Genomic DNA, 20,065 nt, shown 5'->3' with positions numbered 1-20,065 from the left:
TAGCTAGCTCGTTAGTAAGGTTCACTGTGTCGCTTCAAATTCATCCAAAAGCTTTCGGAATCGATCCTTCTCTATTTCTCCTCCAAAAATCGCATCGAGCGACTTTTTGCATATACTCAGGATATCAGAACGACTAAGCTGAAAGTGCTGTGCAGCCAAAAGATATTCGTTCGAAACGGGACTACAAAAGAATCCCACATCGTCCGTCTATTTTAGTCAGTATATTTATACCCAAGAAAACCAAAGAAGCACTTACACAGAGAATCACCGGACAATCCTCATGCCTCCAGTAACCAAAATGATGATCCAGAAACCCCCCATTGATCATCTTCGCATGTACATTACACGACATGCACAACTCCAACCCCAGCTTGCGCCGCGCAATCTCCTGCTTAATATCATCCGGGACATGAATAACATGACCCAACCGATCAGGCTCAAACGAAAGCAACGTCTCCAGCTCCTTGGGCAAGTCCTCGGAAGCAACTTCGGCAAAATGCACAGTGACGCCCAGGCCGCTGGCTTTGGCTTTGGCAAATGCGTCCCGGAAGATAGATACGTCCCCTTTACTGGGATTACCGCAGACATCGACCCCGACGACGCCGCGGGGTTTATACTTGATTGCTAAATCGATGGTGTCGATTGCGTCGGCGGCGGTGTTGTGGCCGCGGTCGAGACCTAGGATGAGATAGACGGGCATTTGGTTGTTAGTCCTCGCTTTGAACTGGTCGAACGTGTCCAAGACCGTGGTAATGTATTCTTCCTTGGTAAAGGATGAGTCTGGGGGTGCGCGTGGTATGGAGCGAAGCTCCAGGTACCGGACTCCATCTTGGAAGAAGTCCTCGAGGACTGAGTTTGTTGCGTATGCTAGGGTTTCCAGATCGTTGCAGAGGAGATAGATGAATTTGCCAAAGGTTTGGAAGAAGCTGATTATTACCAGTTAGATGAACTATAACTATAACTTATCATGAATGACATACGTTTGGAGAGAATAATCCACCTTGCCCTTTGGCATTACCACCCAGGGATCTTCGACACCGAACCCCGGGTCTTTTTCCTTCTTCCGCACCCAGATTTCATGTAGACATTGGCGGCTGATACTACCGCTGAGATGGGCATGTAACTAGAAGGAATAAAAATCAGATAGCTTTTCAAATGGGTTGATGGCGGAGATGCAGATACCTCGATTTTAGGCAGAGCCTTGGTGAATTCTGCGTCGACTGGCTTGGAGAGATCCATGATGAGTGAGTGGCTTAAGAGTACGAGGAGTAAGTTTATTTCAATCCATATGTTTCTCCTCAAAGAGCCGTGGAGTATTGATGGTGATGGGAGATGGGATATTGAGATGTTGGATGAGGGGCTTTTCTGTGTTGTTGTGGTGGTGAATTGTGATCAGTCATGCAGGTGACTTGCTTAGGCTGCGTCTTTCTCGACGACATCTACACTTTTCCAGTTGGGTTCGATGGATTCATCGCCAGAATTGGATATTTTGGTTTTTTTATTGATATGGTTATCATATAATAGCCTAGTATGCAGTATGAACTATGAGTACTGGTAGATTCCTGGATTAGTACTGTCCAACGCCAATGTATATACTTATCCACAAGTAAATTCACATCGCGGTCCAGACAAGACAATACTAATAATTGAGATTCAATATTTTTAAGTCATGCCACCTACCTCTTCTCTAGAGTTGTTACATACCTTCACCCTTCATATCCCTCCCGTGTCTGGAGGCAAAGTTAAATAGACCGAGTTGGAGATGCCCCGTTGTTGCAAGACGGAACACTGGTATACGCAATCATTCTCCTTCATCTGGTATCGTAGAGATGCTGTAACGATTCAAGGTAAATTTTCTGGAGCATTTGCTGTTTTAGGCCGGCTGCCGTACCATCATAGATATAATACGAATGCGAACAGTAGATAGACAGTCAGATGGGAAAATCTCTCGGATGACTCAAAGATGTCGATTGCGATTTGCCAGTCGATCAATCTCACTCAGATCGACCTCAAGGTTAAGGATGACATCCTGTCAACACACCATGACAAGGTTGGTGGGCGGATTCGGATGACGAGGAGTATAATCTGTGCGATGAACCTTATCTCAAGTCAACTGACTCGACAACTGGCCATGGCGTTTCACAACCTGATTCGCATAGAATGCCAATTGAGACTTAGGTACTTCGCACTTGTAAAAAACTGCGTACGAGATCTCAGCCAAACAATACCTATCTTACCGGCTGCCATCGGTAATACAGAGCCCAAGAAACGCGATAAAGCCATGTCTTGGAATAATCGATTTGCTTTCTCCAGTTTCGTCTATATTGGGCGGTTCTGGTTTTGGAACCGATTTCTTTGTGGTGTTTCCAAAAAGCAGGACCAAATGAAAAGTGGAGTCGGCGGCACGGTGGCAAGACAAATCCCAAAACGATAGAAACCTTTTCTCCCGAGGATAATAATGATGATTATTATTTCTTCAATAGTAATCCTGCTTCAAAGTATAGTGCACAGTAGTGAGTCACATATCAAGCCGGAAGTTTTCCGTAGACTATTGCCTGATCTGGGAATTCCGTACTTTGCTCTCTTAGGTGGGGTGCATGGGAGTATCGACGTCAACTGACTTTCACAGCATGGTACAACCAAGGGAATTTGAGCAGAATAATAATATGCGTGCTGCTGTCGTGTTATGGGACGATATGTGCTCATCCAGAATTGACTCGAATCAATGGTCAGTGGTTACTCGGTATCCTGCGGAAGTCGGATCAGATTGAAACGGTCATCTCCAGAGCGGCGCAGTGCGTGCAGAATCAGAATTCGAATTGATTATCTCCCAGGTTGACTGTGTGCCGTCACTGCCGTGTCTCTCTTTTGGTCCTCATATCCTATCGCATGAGTCGGATGTAGCTTATCCCACCAAAAGACCAATCGCCGGCTTCCATCGCTAGGTATGCCCTGTCCTGGAATTGTCCGGCGTTGGGAAACCTGGCACTATGATGCACTATGAAGTATGTACGCCGGTACGAAATATTGCCGGACTTGTTCTATTTCTGACGCCTCTGGGGTCCTGAGCAGTAAGGCCATGGAGCCACTGTGGGCTCATTATCGAAGGATTCTAGAAACCACGTAGCACCAGTCCAGGAATTCAGATTGATTGGGGTCCATTTATTGAGGGGCTGGTCAATATAGCCAAGGCTATTTTTAGCCGAAGATCCGAAATGGAGTTGAGGAACATACGTAGTTGTTCATCAAGGATTAATCCAAGTTAATAGCGAGCACAATATAGCACAATGCGATTCGAATCGAATTATTGACCGCTTATTCCGGTGCCAGATTGACTGTGTAACGCCAGGAAATACCATCATTTGCCCGCGGAAGACTATGGCAGCTGAACCCGGAAGTGGCGTGTTTTTGTCGGCGCGGACCGTCTTGAACCTTTTTGAAGGCAAAAAGAGGCGAAGCTGAATTCATGGCCAAAACGCCATGAGAGGACCAATGACGCCAAATCATCTGCAAAGCCAGTTGATTGGAAGCTTTGCTCCAGATGTCACGCCGTAATTAACGAGTATTTGGTACCGACTGTTTTAGAGAGATATATTTAATATAACCGTGAAATAGCAGACGAGGCTGAAGTGGATTCCACGACGCAGAGACCATCTTACAGAATTGGAGGTGAGATTTTCGGGGCCTTGTCGTATTCCCACAAGGCTCAGGCTTTTGAGGTCAGTTCTTTTTTGGTTTTCTGGGGGGAGGAATTAAGCATGGCGGCCAGCAGAAATGGTGGGCCTCTACAGCCTCAATTTTCGACCAGGGTCTGCATTGGCCTGATATGTATATCCTTGGACTATAAGTGTTGTGGCTGACTGTAATTTGTAAGGACTGACTCGGAGATAGCAACGGCAAGGCTGCCTTCTCAAGACGTTATAGTCTTGAGGATGGGATCGATGAGAGGGTATGTATAATGTTGCATCTAATATGCAAGTGCATCCTATAGCAACGATATTAAGTCAGCTAGGGAAGAAAAAAAAAAAGCTCATTTGAAAGGGACCTGGTGAGGGGTTCAGGCAGCCCATATGTTGACGGAGGACAGACAAGACGCAGAAGAAGCGGAGATCCCAGGTCAGGTCACGAGGCTCGTAAGTTAAGACTGGAAAAATGCAGGGGGGGGGGAAGAGACGTCGGCGAATGCAGAGAGCATTGTCAGTGGTCGTGCAGGACTATTGGGGTCCTGACAAGCCACCGCACGTTGTCGAGGTGGATTCTTTGCAAACGAGGCCAAGGTCCTCTGCATCATCAAACTGCATCGTTAAACATAGGACGAGGTGAGGGGGGAGGCTTAATGACACCTTGCAGGGGATTTCGTGCGACTTGAAGCAATTGGACAGAAGGATGGAAGCATCGAAGACGCACCGAAGGAGACAACTGAGACAGGCTGGACTGGGCAGATGGAGATGAGATATGCCTCAGGCAGATAGCATAGCATAGCATAGCATCTACCTCAAAACAAAGAAATACACCGAGTATGGTCCAATCACTACAAGAACCATGGCTACAAAATGCCAAACTACTTACTACCTGAGGTATGATGATATAAACGCGGGCGACATCTGGCGCCCAATCCCAAGTATACCCAAATGCCCAGAATCATTACCACTACTTGGCAGTAGCAGATATCAAATGACGAGCATCCCGGCCAAAGAGACGCAACGTTCCATCCAGTTGGAACTGCTCAGTCAGCGGGTATTTTATGATGATTACATGATCTGTATCGGACAATCGATCCTGGATGGTGATGTCGATGGAACTTATATGGAGGGGTTCTTGTCTCCTGAAGATCATATTCTATTAGTTTTTTTTCTTATTTTCTCCTTTCTGTACTGAAATGTAATAAGGATGATTTCTTTTCTCCATCAACCGTTTGCCCCCTGAGTTGATGGAGTTGGTAACTACTAAGTACTTAAGCTGCGAACGGTTTCCCCATTGTTTTGGGCTTGAGCGTGTCATGGTGGCCACTCATATTGACACTAACCCAGAACAAAACCGTTTTTGGTATTGCGTATGGTCCGTATCGATGTACGGTATTTACAGTATTTATACCGGCGGTGTAATGACACGACAGGCGCTAATCAACTCATAATTACACGCTAATGCACCAGATGCAGTAACCACAATGGCGGGAGAATGACTTTTTTTTTCTCCCATCATAAAAATAATATTAAATAAAAATAATATTGATATTGTGCTTCAAATTTCTCGCGTGTGTGATGAAGCCCACTTGATGTGTATGATGTCATCGTTAATAATTTCTAGCCATCCATATTGGGAAGAGGCAGTGATGGATTAGGTGCACAGATGGCATTCCTAATCCATCCTATTTTTTCTTCTTCTACATTTTTGTCGTACTTTGGATAGAAAAAAAAATAACAATAATAAAGAAGAAGAAAATACGCCAGGGACTGCCGGAGTCAGCTGAGGGGTCAACCTCAATATCATATGTATTGCAAGGATTAATAGGGGGAGGGGGAAGAGGGGGAGAGGGCAAAAAAAAAGACAGAGAGAAAGTGGGGGGTTCGTCCCATCAGCAGTTCAGGCTGGCGGTGATCGTAGCAAGGAGTTCTCGGATGCAAGATCCTCAGCAAAACAACGAAGCTGTCAAAAAGTGGGCCATGAAAAAAACAAAAAAACGGTGGGAAAAAAAAGAGCGAGAAAGAAAAAAAGGAAAATTAACCAAACCCCACGAGGCAGGTCCCAGCCGTCCAATCACCGCCATGCATTGCCCTAAGCAGCATGATTGAATGATGCCACCCCTCCTCTCTCCCACTCTCTCTCGTTTCTCTGTCTCTCTCCCTTCCGTCCTTGATGGGTCATCTTTTTCAGGGGAAGAAAAAAAAAAAAAAAAAGGGAGAGAGAGAGGAACCGTTGAAATTCCTCACCGCCAATAATACCTTGCTTTCTAATGAAATGATAGCAACCGGTACCTACCTATCGGGCTCGTCCAGTCAGTGGTCACAGGCTCATCTCATCATCTCATCGCAGGAAGCATCTGAAACTACTACTCGACTTCGTGGCACGCCAGAGCATGGTCGAATGGTGCTCGTGGGCATAGGGAGGAGTAGGCGGCAAAATAAATGACGATTGATCAGATTGGCAATATTGGCGATAACCTGCGATTCTCCGATACTCCCCCCCTCTTTCTGCCGCCCTGCGATCATCAGTCTGCTTGGATCACACTAGGTGTTTAAAGAGGACTGGTAGAGAGACGGTCAGAGCCAACCACCTTTCTGAGCACGCGAGATCGCAGTTTTTTAAACGCCTCACGACATGGTTACTGTTACGGGGTACAGTAGTACTCACGTAGGGTCCGACTGTTTTCTGCTCGATCATCGTCCTTGGGTTGAGACCCGAGAGGGGTAAATGCGACTTGTGCCTAGGTACAGGATTTAGGTAGGCAGGTAGCTAATTAGGTCAGATACTACCCGGACTAAACTAACAACTTGAATGATTGTCGCTCGTTTTCTGACAAGCCAAAAATGAACACGCTTTTGACGCCTACTGGACTCGTTGTCATACAACAAGTGGCGTGCAGCACTTCTTTCTTGCGTCATGAAAGATCGCACCCATCACTGGCAGATATCAGCAGCTGTCTTTAGTTTATCGCACTGCCTTGGAAACCCGCCACAGCCGCGATACCATCATTTGGGCGCACGGATCCGGTCGGATAAGAGTGACACGTATGGAGGGCTTCGGGTGGATATTCGATCAGTGCAATATTGCGTGCATTCTTGCAAGATTTCGCGCCTTGTCTTGACGCCTGAATAATCTACTTGGTGCTACATACAGAGTAGTCATTTGCACCTCTCCCCAGGGCTTGCCATTCGCAAATGCCTATGTCGACGGTGAACAAGCTAGCGGGCGCGCCTCGGTGAGACAATGCCAGCGCACCAAATCTAATCAGTGTCAGCATCTAATCAGGCGTGGCCTCATGGACCGTCATGGAAGACTAAAAGAACCTTCCAACGACAGGTGACCTGGAGTAGTTTCCGATGCTGATTGCTGGTAAGAAACTCCGGAAGTGCCCGAGGTCAACCTTGTGAGCTTGAAGATGACGGTTGATAAGAGGCTCCTTGCATTGCCAGACAGGGTAATAATTCACCGTTGGTTTGACTGATCAACTTTTCCATCATGGGGGCAAGACCCAAGCGACCCATCACGGAGAAAACCCGGGATCGGGGTTTGGCCACAGGTTTTATTCATTTATTTATTTTTTTTTTAAAAAAAAAAAAAGATTCATATTTTATTTTATCTTATTTTTTGACTTCAACCGTCAATGAGCTGAATGAAAATTGTCGCAGTGAAACAAGGAAGATAAGATAGCAGGCATCGCCAACTCAGCGCAAGGCTCAGCTGGTGTGTGTGCGGGGTTGGGAGCACCCCGCAGGCGTGGTCTCACAGACTTACATGTAGGACCAGCATGATGCTGCAAAAGAAAAGCGCGCATGTTTGGATGATTAGGTGAGAGAGAGGCAATGCACTCCATGAGTCGACGATTAATCATTACGGAGGGAGCAGTCCGCCAAGTCTGATTAAAGTGGACAAAGCGAGGGCTGAAGCCAAGAGCAGTCGGAGTTCATAGGGCAGAGAAAAAGAAACATGCTGGAAGATTTCCTCTTTGGACAGGATTACCACCCCCTTAAAATACTGGTATCTGACACTTTTACAGCGTGATATTGTGATTTACCACGAGGATCAAATCGATCCCAATAATGTCGCAATCAAGATGATTCAACGGTGAACGTCAGGGAGTGTGGCTGAGGGCTGACCGCTCTTCTGGGACAGAGGGAAAACAACCCATGGCAAAGGAGGGGCAGAAAGAAGGATCTGCCAACTAGTGTTTGAAGCTGATGGTTTCATCATTCTTACCGCTCCATTGCGCCGACGATCCCAGCACTTTGACTTCTTTTCTTCCCGCCCGCTGGCCCAAAGTGTAAATAAGCTGTAACAGTCGCCCGTCACTGCCACAGCTGCTCTCCAGTCTCCAGCCTCAACTCCCCTCACTCCTCGCCGCGACGCGCGCGCGGACTTTCGGGGATGACTCAATTTTCCAGTCAAGCCCACTCGACCTAACCGACTAGGTAGATAGCTCACTAACTACCGAGTGAATGTGAACCCTACGGAGATGGAAAAATTCTCCACAATGATGTCGAATAGGGATGAGCTGCAGCACCTGTGCGTTTTCTCCGATTGTGATCTCCTTTTTTTTTCAATATCACAGTCACATTTCACGTACAGGGGGGTATCTACTAGTACGGAGGAGATGGAATACATTACCACAATGTACACCGCCGTAAAGAGTAACGGTGTCTGCTCAATATATCAAGTTTCTTTTGATTCATAGTGTGATATATTGATATCTATCAACTTGCTAGTTGCTACTATCATATAATGATACTATGTATCTACATGGGTAAAAAACCGGGGTAGATCTTGTTTATGCTGGGAGCAATGCAGTATCACTAGATGGGGCTAATCCCTTTCCATCCGACGACATTTTCTAATCCATGTCAAGCACTCCGAACTAAGTGAGTTGTTCATATTCTCCATCCTGTCGGAATAGCATGATGGATTTTGCCAGGGTGAATACTAGGCAAAGGCGAACAGACATTGGCTGTGACGAAGGGTTGATCATCGAGACAGCACTTGCGTTTCTCGGTTGGTCGGTTCATCGCCCAACCCTGGCTAACCTACAGACAGGAATCAATACATGGAGGAGACGGAGTACTACTACATACAGGGATGAAGGAGAACAAAGAACCAAAAGAAAAAGGTTTAATCAGTTATGCATTAATTGATTGAGAGGATCGAAACGAGGCATTCAAAAACAGACACTCCGCAAATCTTCCCCGGGGACCACCATGTCGGTAAATTCTGTAACCAAAAAATCAATAATTATGTGGAACTACCGTATGTATTGTTGGTATTTAATACCAGTAGGGCACGTCCTGAGCATACCAAGTATTTTGTGGGGGCGCCCGTACGAGGGCTCGGTTTGTTACAGAAACTATGGATCAGTAGTTGGGATCCACCTGGCAGGCGACTGTCCAAAACGAAAGTGCACACATCATTGTGGTTCTGGGAGATTAATGATCTGAATATCGATTTAGTAGATCTCCTTTTTCACTACTATTACTTTCATAATGTATATATCCAGTTGTTCACCGTTCAGATCATGAAACATCCCACTAAGGACTGTCTATTGAATAGGTACCTAGCGATTGATGACATCCACCCCAGGAATGATCGGCCAAGGCGCGGCAGATCTGGGGGGGAAAGGATGACCAATACCGCCGTAATTTCGGTATGACGGCTGGGACTGAAACAGTCATGGTAATCCAACCGGACGGGAAGGTGAAGCTTGGGTTTATGACCTTTTCTTTGGGTATCGTAGTCGGTAGGCCGTGGTCAACAAGCAGTGATGGGGTTTTTTTCTCTTGGGCCATCAGGCTTGAACAGCTCACAGAGGCAGTGAGTTCTAAATGTTTGAAGCAGTCAAAAGAGTTACGGCCCAGTTTAATCTGCTAACTCACTACCTATTCTCTTACATAGTATCCCTTTGCTGGGGGCTCTGACCGTAGATTAAAATATATAGGGAGTAGGGACCCCCCTCTCTCCTCTCCTCTCCTCTCTTCCCCCCTTCCCTTTCCTTTTTCTACATTAAATTGGAAACAGGTTTTTCTTCCTCGCCTTAGAGAAAACTCAAGATTTGTTTCTTATTTTTTATCTATTTTTTTCAACCCTTATTCTATTACTTTCCAGACGCCTCCGGAATCTACCCCTGTGCTCCATAGGTTATATCACCATTACACCTTTATCGTCATCGCATTCCACGGTATTACATACAGTACGGTACTGGTACCGTCTTGTCACAGAAACACAGATACAGTACGTCAGTCCCACTGTCGTTCAATCGAAATCCATCAACTCCATCGGGTTTTTCGAAATCATCGAGCCTTCCAAAACCCTTCTTTTCCGTGATCCCCATCCGACCCCCCGAACAAACGTCCTTCTTCCACTCTCGCTACTTCAGCTCGTCACGATCCTTTATTTTTCCCCTCGACTCTCCCTGACTCATTTCTGTTTTAGCAGTCCTACTCCTCCCTCCATCCCTCCCTCGACGTCGCGATTGTGTTTCAAACTACCGCCCTCTTCCTCCCGTTGCATGATCTACTTGCCCTCAAACCTGCAGGTCCTTTACCACGCACCACGTAACCGTGCAGGAACTGCAACAGCCAGACATCCAAAAACGCACTACGACAACTCGGTGCATTCTCCGATTGCTCATCCTTCCCCTTTGGACCGCCTGCATCCATTGTGTTGGCAGGCAATCCTGCATTATTACGGTTACTCCGATTAGTACTTGCTCGCCCTCCGACGACACTACGACGCAGCCCTTTTTTTGTTCCCACCAAAAAAAAAAGTAAAATAGAAAGAAAAAAGTGACGCCCACTGACGCCGTGCTTATTGTCCCCGTCCAATTCATAGTCGATACCTGCTAGTTGCCTGCCTAGAGAGAGGGGGCTCTGCTTCTGCTCTGCTGACAACCAAGCATACGCGCAGCGCACACGGCTTTTGACTTGCATACTCCCTCCCTTGTGGCCTGTCGTTGCCAAAAAAGATACATATTCTCTCCCCTCTCGCGACAAGAGCAGTCAATTGGCTCGTCTCCGCAACCCCTCCCCTTTCTTGCAGAACAGACAGCTTTCCCCACGTACCGGACGATCCTCAATTATTATTATTATTTTATTACCTCCCTAAAGAGGGGTAAGGAGTGCGAATTCCGTTTGGTGCATAAAGCGAAACAAGGAATCTCAGTCAAGGAAAATCAAAAAAGGATATATTTGCTTTAAAAAGCTAGGGAAGATAACACGCAGGGGCCGAAAAAAAAAATTACAGCATCTGCTGAGACCCCAAGACATCAGCCTTCCTTTTTTTGATAAGATTGAAAGATTGAACGGGCGACAAAAATACCAAAGCACTATCGGAAAGGATTAAAAAAAAAAAAGAAAAGAAATAAGGACGACTGGTCATTGATTTGTGTGTGGTCCTCCGCGCGAAATCAAAGCGTTGCACAGGACCACTGCCCATTGCAACCTGTTATCAGGAACAGGACTTTCTCGTCGTCTTATTTTCCTCTTTTTTTAAATTTTTTTTTTTTTTTTTTTTAATTTTTTCTCCTCGCGAGCGCTCTCCGGCAGGGCTCTCCGCATCGCATCAGAGGCGGGCCAAGATGCAGAGATCAAGTACAGAGCAATCCCGCTAAGGACGTGGCTTTTGCATCACACAGTCAGACACGTTCCCTCTTCCGGCTCGTATTGCATCTCAGCTATAACTTGACTATTTGACTATCGCCTCCGTTCATTCGTCCCTCGCAGAGTCCAGGTGACTCTGGTCTTGATATCCGGCGTTTTGCATCCGAGGGCTGCGCCTGCTAGGTAGCCGCAATGGCGTACGCCGCTACCTCATCGCAGTCGACCTTAAATGGCGATGCGCAAACTACTTTAAAGCTGTCGACTTCAGCCCCAAGGCCTCCCAAATTACACAATGTCATCACCTCCCTCCCTCCCGCTCCCAATCCTCCTTCAGCCTCTTATACTTCCTCACTCACCACCACCCCAAATACCTTACATCCAGCTCATAACACGTCCAATGCGTCCAGTCCCGCAAGTACTCCATTGCAGGCTGCCACAGACGCGCTTCGAGGACGAATACCGTCTTTCCCTCTCACCGCTCCCGCCCCCCTCGAACTCGGAGAGTCCGTGATGGCGGTTCCTGGCAATGCGAATGCTTCCGGCTCCGGGGACTATGTTATCCCCAACCCCAACAAAGGCGCCGGTTTGATGCGCCGAATCTCCCGAGGTGCCGCCAACAAGCTCACCCGCAGGAGACAGTCCGCCTCTCAGAATGACAAACGCGACCGCAGCTCCGGTCCAGTGATCATGCGCAGGCGCAGTGATAGCAAAACAGGCACCCAAAACGGTCGGGAAAGCGCCTTGGACTCGGGCAATGAAGACGAAAACAACGAAGGCCTCGACTCTCTGGGCCCCTGGTGCAGACCAGAGGCATCCAGTCTCCCCATTGAGAATCGTTTCTTGAACAACCGGGATCCTAGCACCATCGCACCCAAGGCTGATTCGGCCATCCAGCGCGGCACCATTCTAGAAAAAGTTACTCGCAAACGCAGGAAGCACGTGCGGTTCTTTCTGGATCTCGATTCCGCCAAGGTTTACTGGGATGCCTCAAACCCGACAAAACGATTCTACATTGACGATATCAAGGAAATCCGCGTTGGCTCCGATGCTCGTAACTACCGGGAGGAACACCAGGTTCCGCAAGAGGACGAAAGTCGGTGGTTTACAATTGTCATTGCAGATTCTGAACGGTCCAAGGGACGAGCGGTCAAGACCCTGCACCTCATCGCCCCCAACAACCGGGACCTCGAGCTGTGGACTACGACCCTCGAGCACATTTCGCGATACAGAATCGGTCTGATGGCTGGCTTGGCTGGCTCTGGCCAAAGTGAGACCGTTTTGCTGGCTCACTGGCACCGCGAGATGTCGCGACTCTTTCCCCAGGGACTAATGCCTGGTGACGTCGAAAGCCTCGACTTTGGAGCAGTTGAAAGTATATGCCGCAGTTTGCATATCAACTGCTCGAAGAATATGATACGGGCTCAGTTTTCCAAGGCAGACCTTGGCAACAAAGGAAGATTGAACTTCACGGAATTCAAGGACTTTGTCAGGCGTTTGAAGGCACGAAAAGATGTGGAGGGGATTTTTAAGCACTGTGCTATGGAGCCCAAGGATGGCTTCACTCTTGATGAATTTCTGGCTTTCCTCCGTGATGTGCAAAAGGAAGACGTCGACTCGGACAAAGCCTACTGGACTTCGATTTTCGAAAAGTGTGTTCGGAGGTCTAGATCGCGCGCTCAGTCTCCTTCGGATCCTCTCGACGTTCAGGTCCCTCGAATGAGTCTGGATGCCTTTAGCTCCTTCCTGGCCTCAGCCTGGAATGGAGTCTACGCTTCCCGTGCTCCCCAGTCAAGATTCGATCGACCGCTGAATGAATACTTCATCTCCAGCTCGCACAACACCTACCTTCTGGGAAGACAGGTCGCTGGCGCATCCAGCACTGAAGCATACATCACTGCCCTGTCTCAGGGGTGTCGGTGCGTTGAGATCGATTGTTGGGATGGCGCAGATGGTCGTCCTATTGTTTCGCACGGACGGACCATGACTACCAGCGTCTTGTTTGCGGATTGCATCACCGTCATCAACCGATATGCATTCGTCTCATGCGACTTCCCTTTGATTTTGTCTCTTGAAGTACACTGCAATCCGGAGCAACAGCTGGCAATGGTTAAAATCATGAAGGATACCTTCAAGGACCAGCTTGTCCTGGAGCCGTTACTCACCAACTGCTTTGTTCTCCCATCGCCAGAGGAGCTCAAGGGCCGCATTCTTGTCAAAGTCAAAACGTGCGATGAGCCCCAAGCTGGTCCACGACAAGAATCAACAGGCTCTTTCCTCTCGACTGGTCGGAAGCGCAGCTCAAGCTCCCCCTTCGTCCGCCCTTCGGTCCCCGAGATGGTTGTGCCTTCTCTTCCTCCTCTTTCGAACTCTGCCACTGTCGGTCCAGACGGCATCATCTCTTTACTGACACAGGACAGACGGTCACTGACTGCGACGAGCATGAGCAGTGCCACTGAGGATAGTGATGGTGCCATGGTTTCAATCAAGAAGGACAAGAAAAGGCAGAAGAGCAAGATTACCAAGCCGCTTTCGGACTTGGGAGTCTACACCCGAGGATACAAGTGGCACAGCTTCTCATCTGCTGAAAGCCAACGGTACAACCACGTGTACTCGTTTGCAGAACGGTCCTTTGAAAGCATCTGCCGCGACCCCGAAAACAAGTCTTCGTTCGAGAAGCATAACCGGAAGTATCTGACCCGAGTCTATCCATCCGGGTTCCGCCTGCGGTCTTCCAACTTCGACCCCCTAAAGTTCTGGAGACGAGGTGTCCAGATGGCAGCATTGAACTGGCAAACATACGACATTGGGATGCAACTGAACCATGCCATGTTTGCCGCAGGAAGCGACCGGACCGGTTACATTCTCAAGCCTGAAAGTCTTCGTGCGTCAGACCCCTTCGATGAGGAGAAAAAGCGACGCAAGGAGCGAAAGTTGGTTCGTTTCTCGGTTGATATGATCTCGGCGCAGCAACTTCCCCGGCCGCGGAGTTTCGGACCGGATGACAGCATCAACCCGTATGTCGAGATCGAAATGTTTAGTGCTGATGACCGGGGCCAAAGCGTTGTTCTCGGTGAAGGTGGCATGAATACCTCAGCGCGCAACAACTTATCTGGAATCGGCTCCCCACACCGTCGTCGTACCAAGATCGAGCAGAGCAATGGATACAGCCCGAACTTTAACGATCGATTCAAGCTGTCGTTGGAGACCCAATTTCCAGACCTTGTATTTGTTCGCTGGGTTGTTTGGAGTTCCTTGGATGGGCACGGCACGGGCAACAACAACAGTGTCCAACTGGCTACCTTTACCGCTAAGCTCAGCAGTCTGTCTCAGGGATATCGCTACCTGCCTTTGTACGATGGTAGTGGCGACCAGTACTTGTTCTCGACATTGTTCTGCAAGATTACCAAGGAAGATCCCGTGTTTGTCCAACGATTGGATTGTGAGGAACTTCGAGCCGAGCGAACAGGCATCCTTCGAACGATCGGCCAAACCGTTTTCAAACGCGCTGGGTCCACCGAGAGAGAAAAGGATCAATCGCAGGATACCTCACCGGTGTTGACTCCGACCGTCTCTACAGCGTCTACCTCGTCGCTTCCTCCATAGGGCGTCACCAAAAGCCCTTCTTTACCTTTATCATTTTCCAACCATCATGCCGTCATCTTGATCTGATTTCAGACCAATATGCCAACAAAAAGCAACGGCGTTTTCTCAATTTTCTATTGCATCTGTCTGGTTCTTTGTTTTATGGTTCGGAGCATTTGGCGTGTTGTGGCTTCTCGTATTACCCAGCGACGATTGGGAAGAAACCACAACTACCTCTGAGTGGAGTTTTTTTGCATTTGATATTTGCTCTATATTTCTCAACGGATGTGCATCACCGCTTCCAGGCATTGAGGATGCGATTTCTAGGCGCTCTTTTGACGTTTCTTTTACATTGTCATCTGTTCTGTTGACTTTGCTCCTGGATTTTACTGGCACTGTGCTATACCCGTCTCGCGATACCCTTTTTACATGCATCTCTCTTGTGATCATGGCTGCCTTGTTTGATTTTATGTTTTTTGCTTTTTTTGCTTCCTCTTCAGCATGGAATTCGGTTTCACGGTTGGGTCATGCTGGTATTTGAATTTGTTCTTTACTTTTCTTTTGCTTTTCTATACCGAAACCGGACTGGATGATAGCATTTGTGGGAGTCACCAGGGATATATGGTTGCATCATCGGACACATAGCGCGGGGATGCATACAGGAGAGCCTGGGACCTTGGGAAAAGGCCCAGTGCTACTTTCATGGCGATATCTTGTTTTATTATTCCGTTTCTTCGTTTCCTGTCTGTCGCTTACTGGGCTCTTGACACCCAGGTTGTGGCCCGGGGAGCCGCTATTTATGTCGTGAGACATGTCTGTCTTTATGGTTCTTTGACCCTTGTTTTAATAGGAAATGAAGCGCTGGGACGCTCGTTTGACTCCAGAGTATACATATCTTGTCCACTGTCCATGTAGATGTCGTATGAATGGCGTAGTGAATTAACTGGCCTGCTGTTGCCTAGGGAGGCCTACGTATACCTGTTGAGGCCTGTGTTTAGCAAGGCGTGTTGATGCTGTTATCTTCTACCCAGATGAAGCTATATCGACCTCATCCCATGGATAGAGCGAGTTGTTGCTTTCCTGACTGGGGAAAGTACAACTTCCGCGTCGCATCTTCCTTTCCAGGCAATCGTTCTGAAGGCCTATAAAGAGACATTCTGCTTTGCAGTTTCTCGTCTTCAATTTCTCCTTCTTCCAACCATCAAAATACGCTGAACTCCATTCATACAAGCCTGTCTTTCGTTCATATCAGTCTTTCCCTGACTGAAACTATTCGTTTATTGCCTCCTTGGCCTTGTGTATTTCATATATACACACGCCCCATTGAAGAGATGGATACTGTACACTTACATCCTTCATACACCGAATTCTACGGCCAGCCGGTGAAGAGACACCGGCTGGATGCCAACCATCTGCCCAACAGGGCACAGAATCATCTATGGTATGTCTTTTCTCACCTCCATGTAGTTTGAAATGCGCATACTAACATTTAGCACACAGGACACAACATGTCCATCGGGTTGCGTATGGCTACCCATCAAGCCAACCTCGACCATCACCGGGCATCCGATCGCCAAAGCCCAAGAGATCCACCTTCCCACTGCACTTGGTGCAAGAGATCTTCCTCACATGGGAGAAGGTGGATCTAGAAGACCCTGAAGAGATGCCGGAGGAGCTCGAGATCATACTTCCGGTTCAAATGTCGGATCCAGAGAGCCCGGCGAGGGAGAGCGTCTTTACAGAGGTGATGGACGTGTCGTGGTGTCCGCCAGAAGAGGTGGAAGCTGGTGGCATGGAGAAGGAACCCGTGGCAAAGGTCGTAGGTGATCTGGGGGTTTCGGGTCGGCTTAGCAGCAGGATACAGGATGCTGCTGACCGGTTGGTGTCGATTAGAAAGACACTGAAGAGGAAGTTTGAGACTTGATGGGGAAGTGAAGGTGGTTTTGCCTGCTGTATATTTTGGATATGCTTTTGTTTTATAGCGATGGTGTTGGGGTTACTTGTGTTTCTTTTGCTGTACACCACATTATTGATTGATGACAATACCACTTAGGAAAGAATATTTGATGAAGATGAAGCTATTCGATGTTCTTGTGTAGATGTAGATCAGGGCGGTCGGAGAACCTGCCCGAAAGGAGGCCAGGTCGGCCCACCTGCCGCCGCTCCAAAGGCAACGTGACGACTTCATTGCAAGTCGAGAGATTCCGCCTCCACGCCATTGTGATTGATTGAATTGCAGCCAGATAATAATAAAATTAAAACCCCAGAACGACCATTATCTCTCCTGTTTAAGTCGCCAACATGGACCCATTCTCGGCAGAAGGTGGTAAGTTGTCCACACGTATCCTTGTTCCATCTTATTGTTTGTCCCCAAGTCGACTCACTCGCAATCCCCCGTCACAGAGCTCATCAACATCCACAATGCCTACCACCAAGGCCAGTACCAGGAGGTGATCGACTTTGACACCTCGGCCCTCTCATCGGAAAACCACCTCCCCGCCCGAGTTCTCCAGCTCCGCGCCCGAATCGCCCTGGGCCAAACGGACCAGGTGCTCGCCGACGTCGAAGGCGAAGAGGAAACCCCCGACCTTGCCGCAGTGAAGGCGCTGGCGCAGCACACGGCCGGAGACGAGGAATCGGCGCAGCAACTCGCTCAGGATCTGGTGGAGAATTACCCGGACAATGGCATTGTGCAGGTTCTAGGTGGGACGTTGTTGCAGGCTCAGGGGAAGAGCGATGAGGCTTTGGCTGTGTTGGCGAAGCACCAGGGGAATCTGGAGGCGTGAGTTTTCTCTCGGGAATTGATATTATGGATGGATGAGATAAATATGGGGTGGTGCTGATTGTGTGACTGCAGTGTTGCTTTGATTGTCCAGATTCATCTGCAACAGAACCGGACCGATTTGGCTCTGAAGGAGGTTCAGGCTGCGAAGCGCTGGGCTCAGGATTCGCTCCTTGTTAACCTGGCCGAGTCGTGGGCTGGAATGAGAGTTGTATGTTTCTCTATTATCTATAGCGGAGTTCTGGGTTATGAAGTAAAGCTAACATTCTGTGCTTAGGGCGGCGAGAAATACCAATCCGCATTCTACGTTTACGAGGAACTTGCCTCCGCTCCTAGCACATCCGCTGCGTTTTCGATTGTCGGACAAGCTATCGCAGAGATTCACCTTGGTCGGTTGCCCGAGGCCGAAGCTGCTTTGTCTGCGGCTTTGGAGAAATACCCCGATGAGGTCGAGTTGATTGCCAACACTATTGTATTGAATGTGCTGGCTGGCAAGCCTACCGAGGAATTGGAGTCGTATGTTTCTTTCTTTCCCTGGTATCGTGGGTTTAGAGCTAACGAATGACACAGACGTCTACAGCAAGTCCAGTCATCGCATGCCCTCTTGGTCGATATCCAAGAGAAAAGCGAATTCTTCGATACCGCTGCGGCAAAGTATTCCCCGAGGGTTTCGTCTTAAGTTAATTTAATTGTTTTCTTCTGTTCTGTTCTGTTCTAGGGAGTGCATCTTTCGTTTCTTGTTTCTCATGAATTGACACGACGGCTGAGCTACTGTATTACCTACCATCCAGCGATGCCTTTTTTTCACCTTATTTCCTATTATTTTTTTCTTAAAAACAAAATCGTCGACATTTAACTACTATAGACAAATGACATGATGCTCAGACCCTATCACATTGGGTATCACAATCCGGAAAATATACCCGAGGAATGTTCCACCCGAAGTTCTTGCACTGACATCCTCGTATCATGCGGCTTGGGATCGTCGCACGATTCACTATACATGATGGCGTCCCCTAATATGTACACTACAATTGGGCTGTCAACCAACTCTCCACGGCCTTTGCCTGCTCCCCGTCAAACCTGGCATCATAAAACAAATCATCATGCGTATCTCCATGTCCTACGATGTAAGTAGTGTTGGGCACCACCGACTGACACGGCCATATCATGTTAGCACTTGCACAGACAAAATAGAACAGATCCTACTCACCTTGAACTTGTTCGCAAACTCCTCAATCCCCGAAAGCAAAATCTCATCACTCCCAGCAACAATCAATGACTGCTGCACCTTAGCACCTTCCCACCACTCCAGGGGAGCCCGAGACGGCTCACTCCAATTATCCCCGACAGTCGATCCATTCAGATAGTCAGTGGAATATTTATTTAGAAAGACCGTGTCGATAATATCCTTGTACTTATTCCTCTCCACCGAGGGTCCCCGGCATTGGTAGTTCACCCACGGCGCGATCCCAAGCACCGCACGCAGCGGTTCGGAGACCTCAACCGGCTCGATCTCCGGATGGGGATGGGAGAGATGCAAAAGGACAGCTAGGGCGAGGTTTCCGCCTGCCGAGTCCCCGCCTACAAGGACGTTGGTGGGGGATCGTTTCGTCTCCGTCAGGATGTAGCGGAGGGCTTCGACGGATTGGCGCAGTTGGGTTGGGTAGAGGCTGCGTGGGGTGAGGGTGTATTCGACGAAGAAGAATGCGACATCCCGGCCGTTGGCGTTGAGCCTTTGGATGATTCTGTAGAAGAATTCAAAGTGCTCTGGGGTGATGGGTAGAGCGAATGCGCCTCCTGTGCATGGGTTTTAGCATTTGGTCTGTATTATGTACAATACCTAGGGGGGGAAGAGGTATGTAAGGGATAGAACGCACCATGGTAGTAAACGACGACATCTTTGGCGTCCTTATTCCCAATCCAGTGGCCTGTGGCTCCATGGTTCAACGGGATTGACTCCGGTTGAAGACGCTTCTTTTTCATAAAAGATTCATAACATTCATTGGAAGTGGGGTTCAAATACCTACAAGCCAATCAGTTAGTCAATCTCCCACTTTTGTGAAAAAGAAAAGAAAAGAAAAGAAAAGAAAAGAAAAGAAAAGAAAAAAAAAAGCAAAGAAAAACACATGGCTAGGTAGTATACGCACTGAAGCTGTCGCGATGACATCCGCGCAAATAACACTCTCGTAACGCGATGGTACACATCAACAAAGTACCCTCTCGCACCTTTCTTCCCCCGGAATAACGCTGCGATAGGGCTGTAGAGTAAAATCCCGACCACAGACAGCGAGGTAGGCAGTATATCTAGTTTTTCCCACGACGTGAGAGTGGGCTTTTTGTTGGTTATATGGGCCATGATGGCGATTTGTTCTAACACGAGGTAGCTTGGAGGTGA

The 20,065-nt window shown here is 48.2% G+C and overlaps 6 protein-coding genes across 6 annotated transcripts; 4 read left to right on the top strand and 2 right to left on the bottom strand.

The window, feature by feature from the left end:
* Positions 1 to 21: 21 nt before the first annotated feature.
* On the bottom strand, positions 22 to 1,239 carry ASPWEDRAFT_51317 (putative adenosine deaminase; the record flags this gene model as incomplete). Its single annotated transcript, XM_040837571.1, has 4 exons — positions 22 to 207; positions 257 to 926; positions 981 to 1,123; positions 1,183 to 1,239. 4 exons carry the CDS (start codon positions 1,237 to 1,239, stop codon positions 22 to 24), a joined length of 1,056 nt encoding a protein of 351 aa, XP_040688843.1.
* Positions 1,240 to 1,557: 318 nt separating this feature from the next.
* Positions 1,558 to 2,486, top strand: ASPWEDRAFT_40351 (uncharacterized protein). The gene is made up of 2 exons (XM_040835299.1): positions 1,558 to 1,639; positions 1,705 to 2,486. The coding sequence occupies exon 2, from the start codon at positions 1,964 to 1,966 to the stop codon at positions 2,432 to 2,434; it is 471 nt and encodes a 156-aa protein (XP_040688842.1). The 5' UTR covers positions 1,558 to 1,639; positions 1,705 to 1,963; the 3' UTR covers positions 2,435 to 2,486.
* Positions 2,487 to 11,495: 9,009 nt separating this feature from the next.
* On the top strand, positions 11,496 to 14,906 carry ASPWEDRAFT_51316 (putative 1-phosphatidylinositol-4,5-bisphosphate phosphodiesterase Plc1; the record flags this gene model as incomplete). The annotated part of the gene is made up of 1 exon (XM_040837570.1): positions 11,496 to 14,906. The coding sequence occupies one exon, from the start codon at positions 11,496 to 11,498 to the stop codon at positions 14,904 to 14,906; it is 3,411 nt and encodes a 1,136-aa protein (XP_040688841.1).
* A 1,244-nt stretch (positions 14,907 to 16,150) lies between these two features.
* ASPWEDRAFT_68564 (uncharacterized protein) lies at positions 16,151 to 17,064 on the top strand (the record flags this gene model as incomplete). The annotated part of the gene is made up of 3 exons (XM_040838975.1): positions 16,151 to 16,326; positions 16,386 to 16,704; positions 16,939 to 17,064. The coding sequence occupies exons 1-3, from the start codon at positions 16,217 to 16,219 to the stop codon at positions 17,062 to 17,064; spliced, it is 555 nt and encodes a 184-aa protein (XP_040688840.1). The 5' UTR covers positions 16,151 to 16,216.
* A 21-nt stretch (positions 17,065 to 17,085) lies between these two features.
* On the top strand, positions 17,086 to 18,346 carry ASPWEDRAFT_68563 (putative Coatomer subunit epsilon; the record flags this gene model as incomplete). Its single annotated transcript, XM_040838974.1, has 5 exons — positions 17,086 to 17,211; positions 17,289 to 17,667; positions 17,743 to 17,878; positions 17,945 to 18,183; positions 18,238 to 18,346. Exons 1-5 carry the CDS (start codon positions 17,187 to 17,189, stop codon positions 18,344 to 18,346), a joined length of 888 nt encoding a protein of 295 aa, XP_040688839.1. The 5' UTR covers positions 17,086 to 17,186.
* A 349-nt stretch (positions 18,347 to 18,695) lies between these two features.
* ASPWEDRAFT_27830 (putative 6-hexanolactone hydrolase) lies at positions 18,696 to 20,026 on the bottom strand (the record flags this gene model as incomplete). Its single annotated transcript, XM_040833051.1, has 4 exons — positions 18,696 to 18,821; positions 18,881 to 19,467; positions 19,548 to 19,693; positions 19,818 to 20,026. The coding sequence occupies 4 exons, from the start codon at positions 20,024 to 20,026 to the stop codon at positions 18,696 to 18,698; spliced, it is 1,068 nt and encodes a 355-aa protein (XP_040688838.1).
* Positions 20,027 to 20,065: the final 39 nt, after the last annotated feature.

The sequence above is a fragment of the Aspergillus wentii genome (assembly GCF_001890725.1).
Source record: "Aspergillus wentii DTO 134E9 unplaced genomic scaffold ASPWEscaffold_4, whole genome shotgun sequence".
NCBI lineage: Eukaryota > Fungi > Ascomycota > Eurotiomycetes > Eurotiales > Aspergillaceae > Aspergillus > Aspergillus wentii.
The sequence above is the reverse complement of the archived record's forward strand: the minus strand, read 5'-3'. Positions and strand labels throughout refer to the sequence as shown.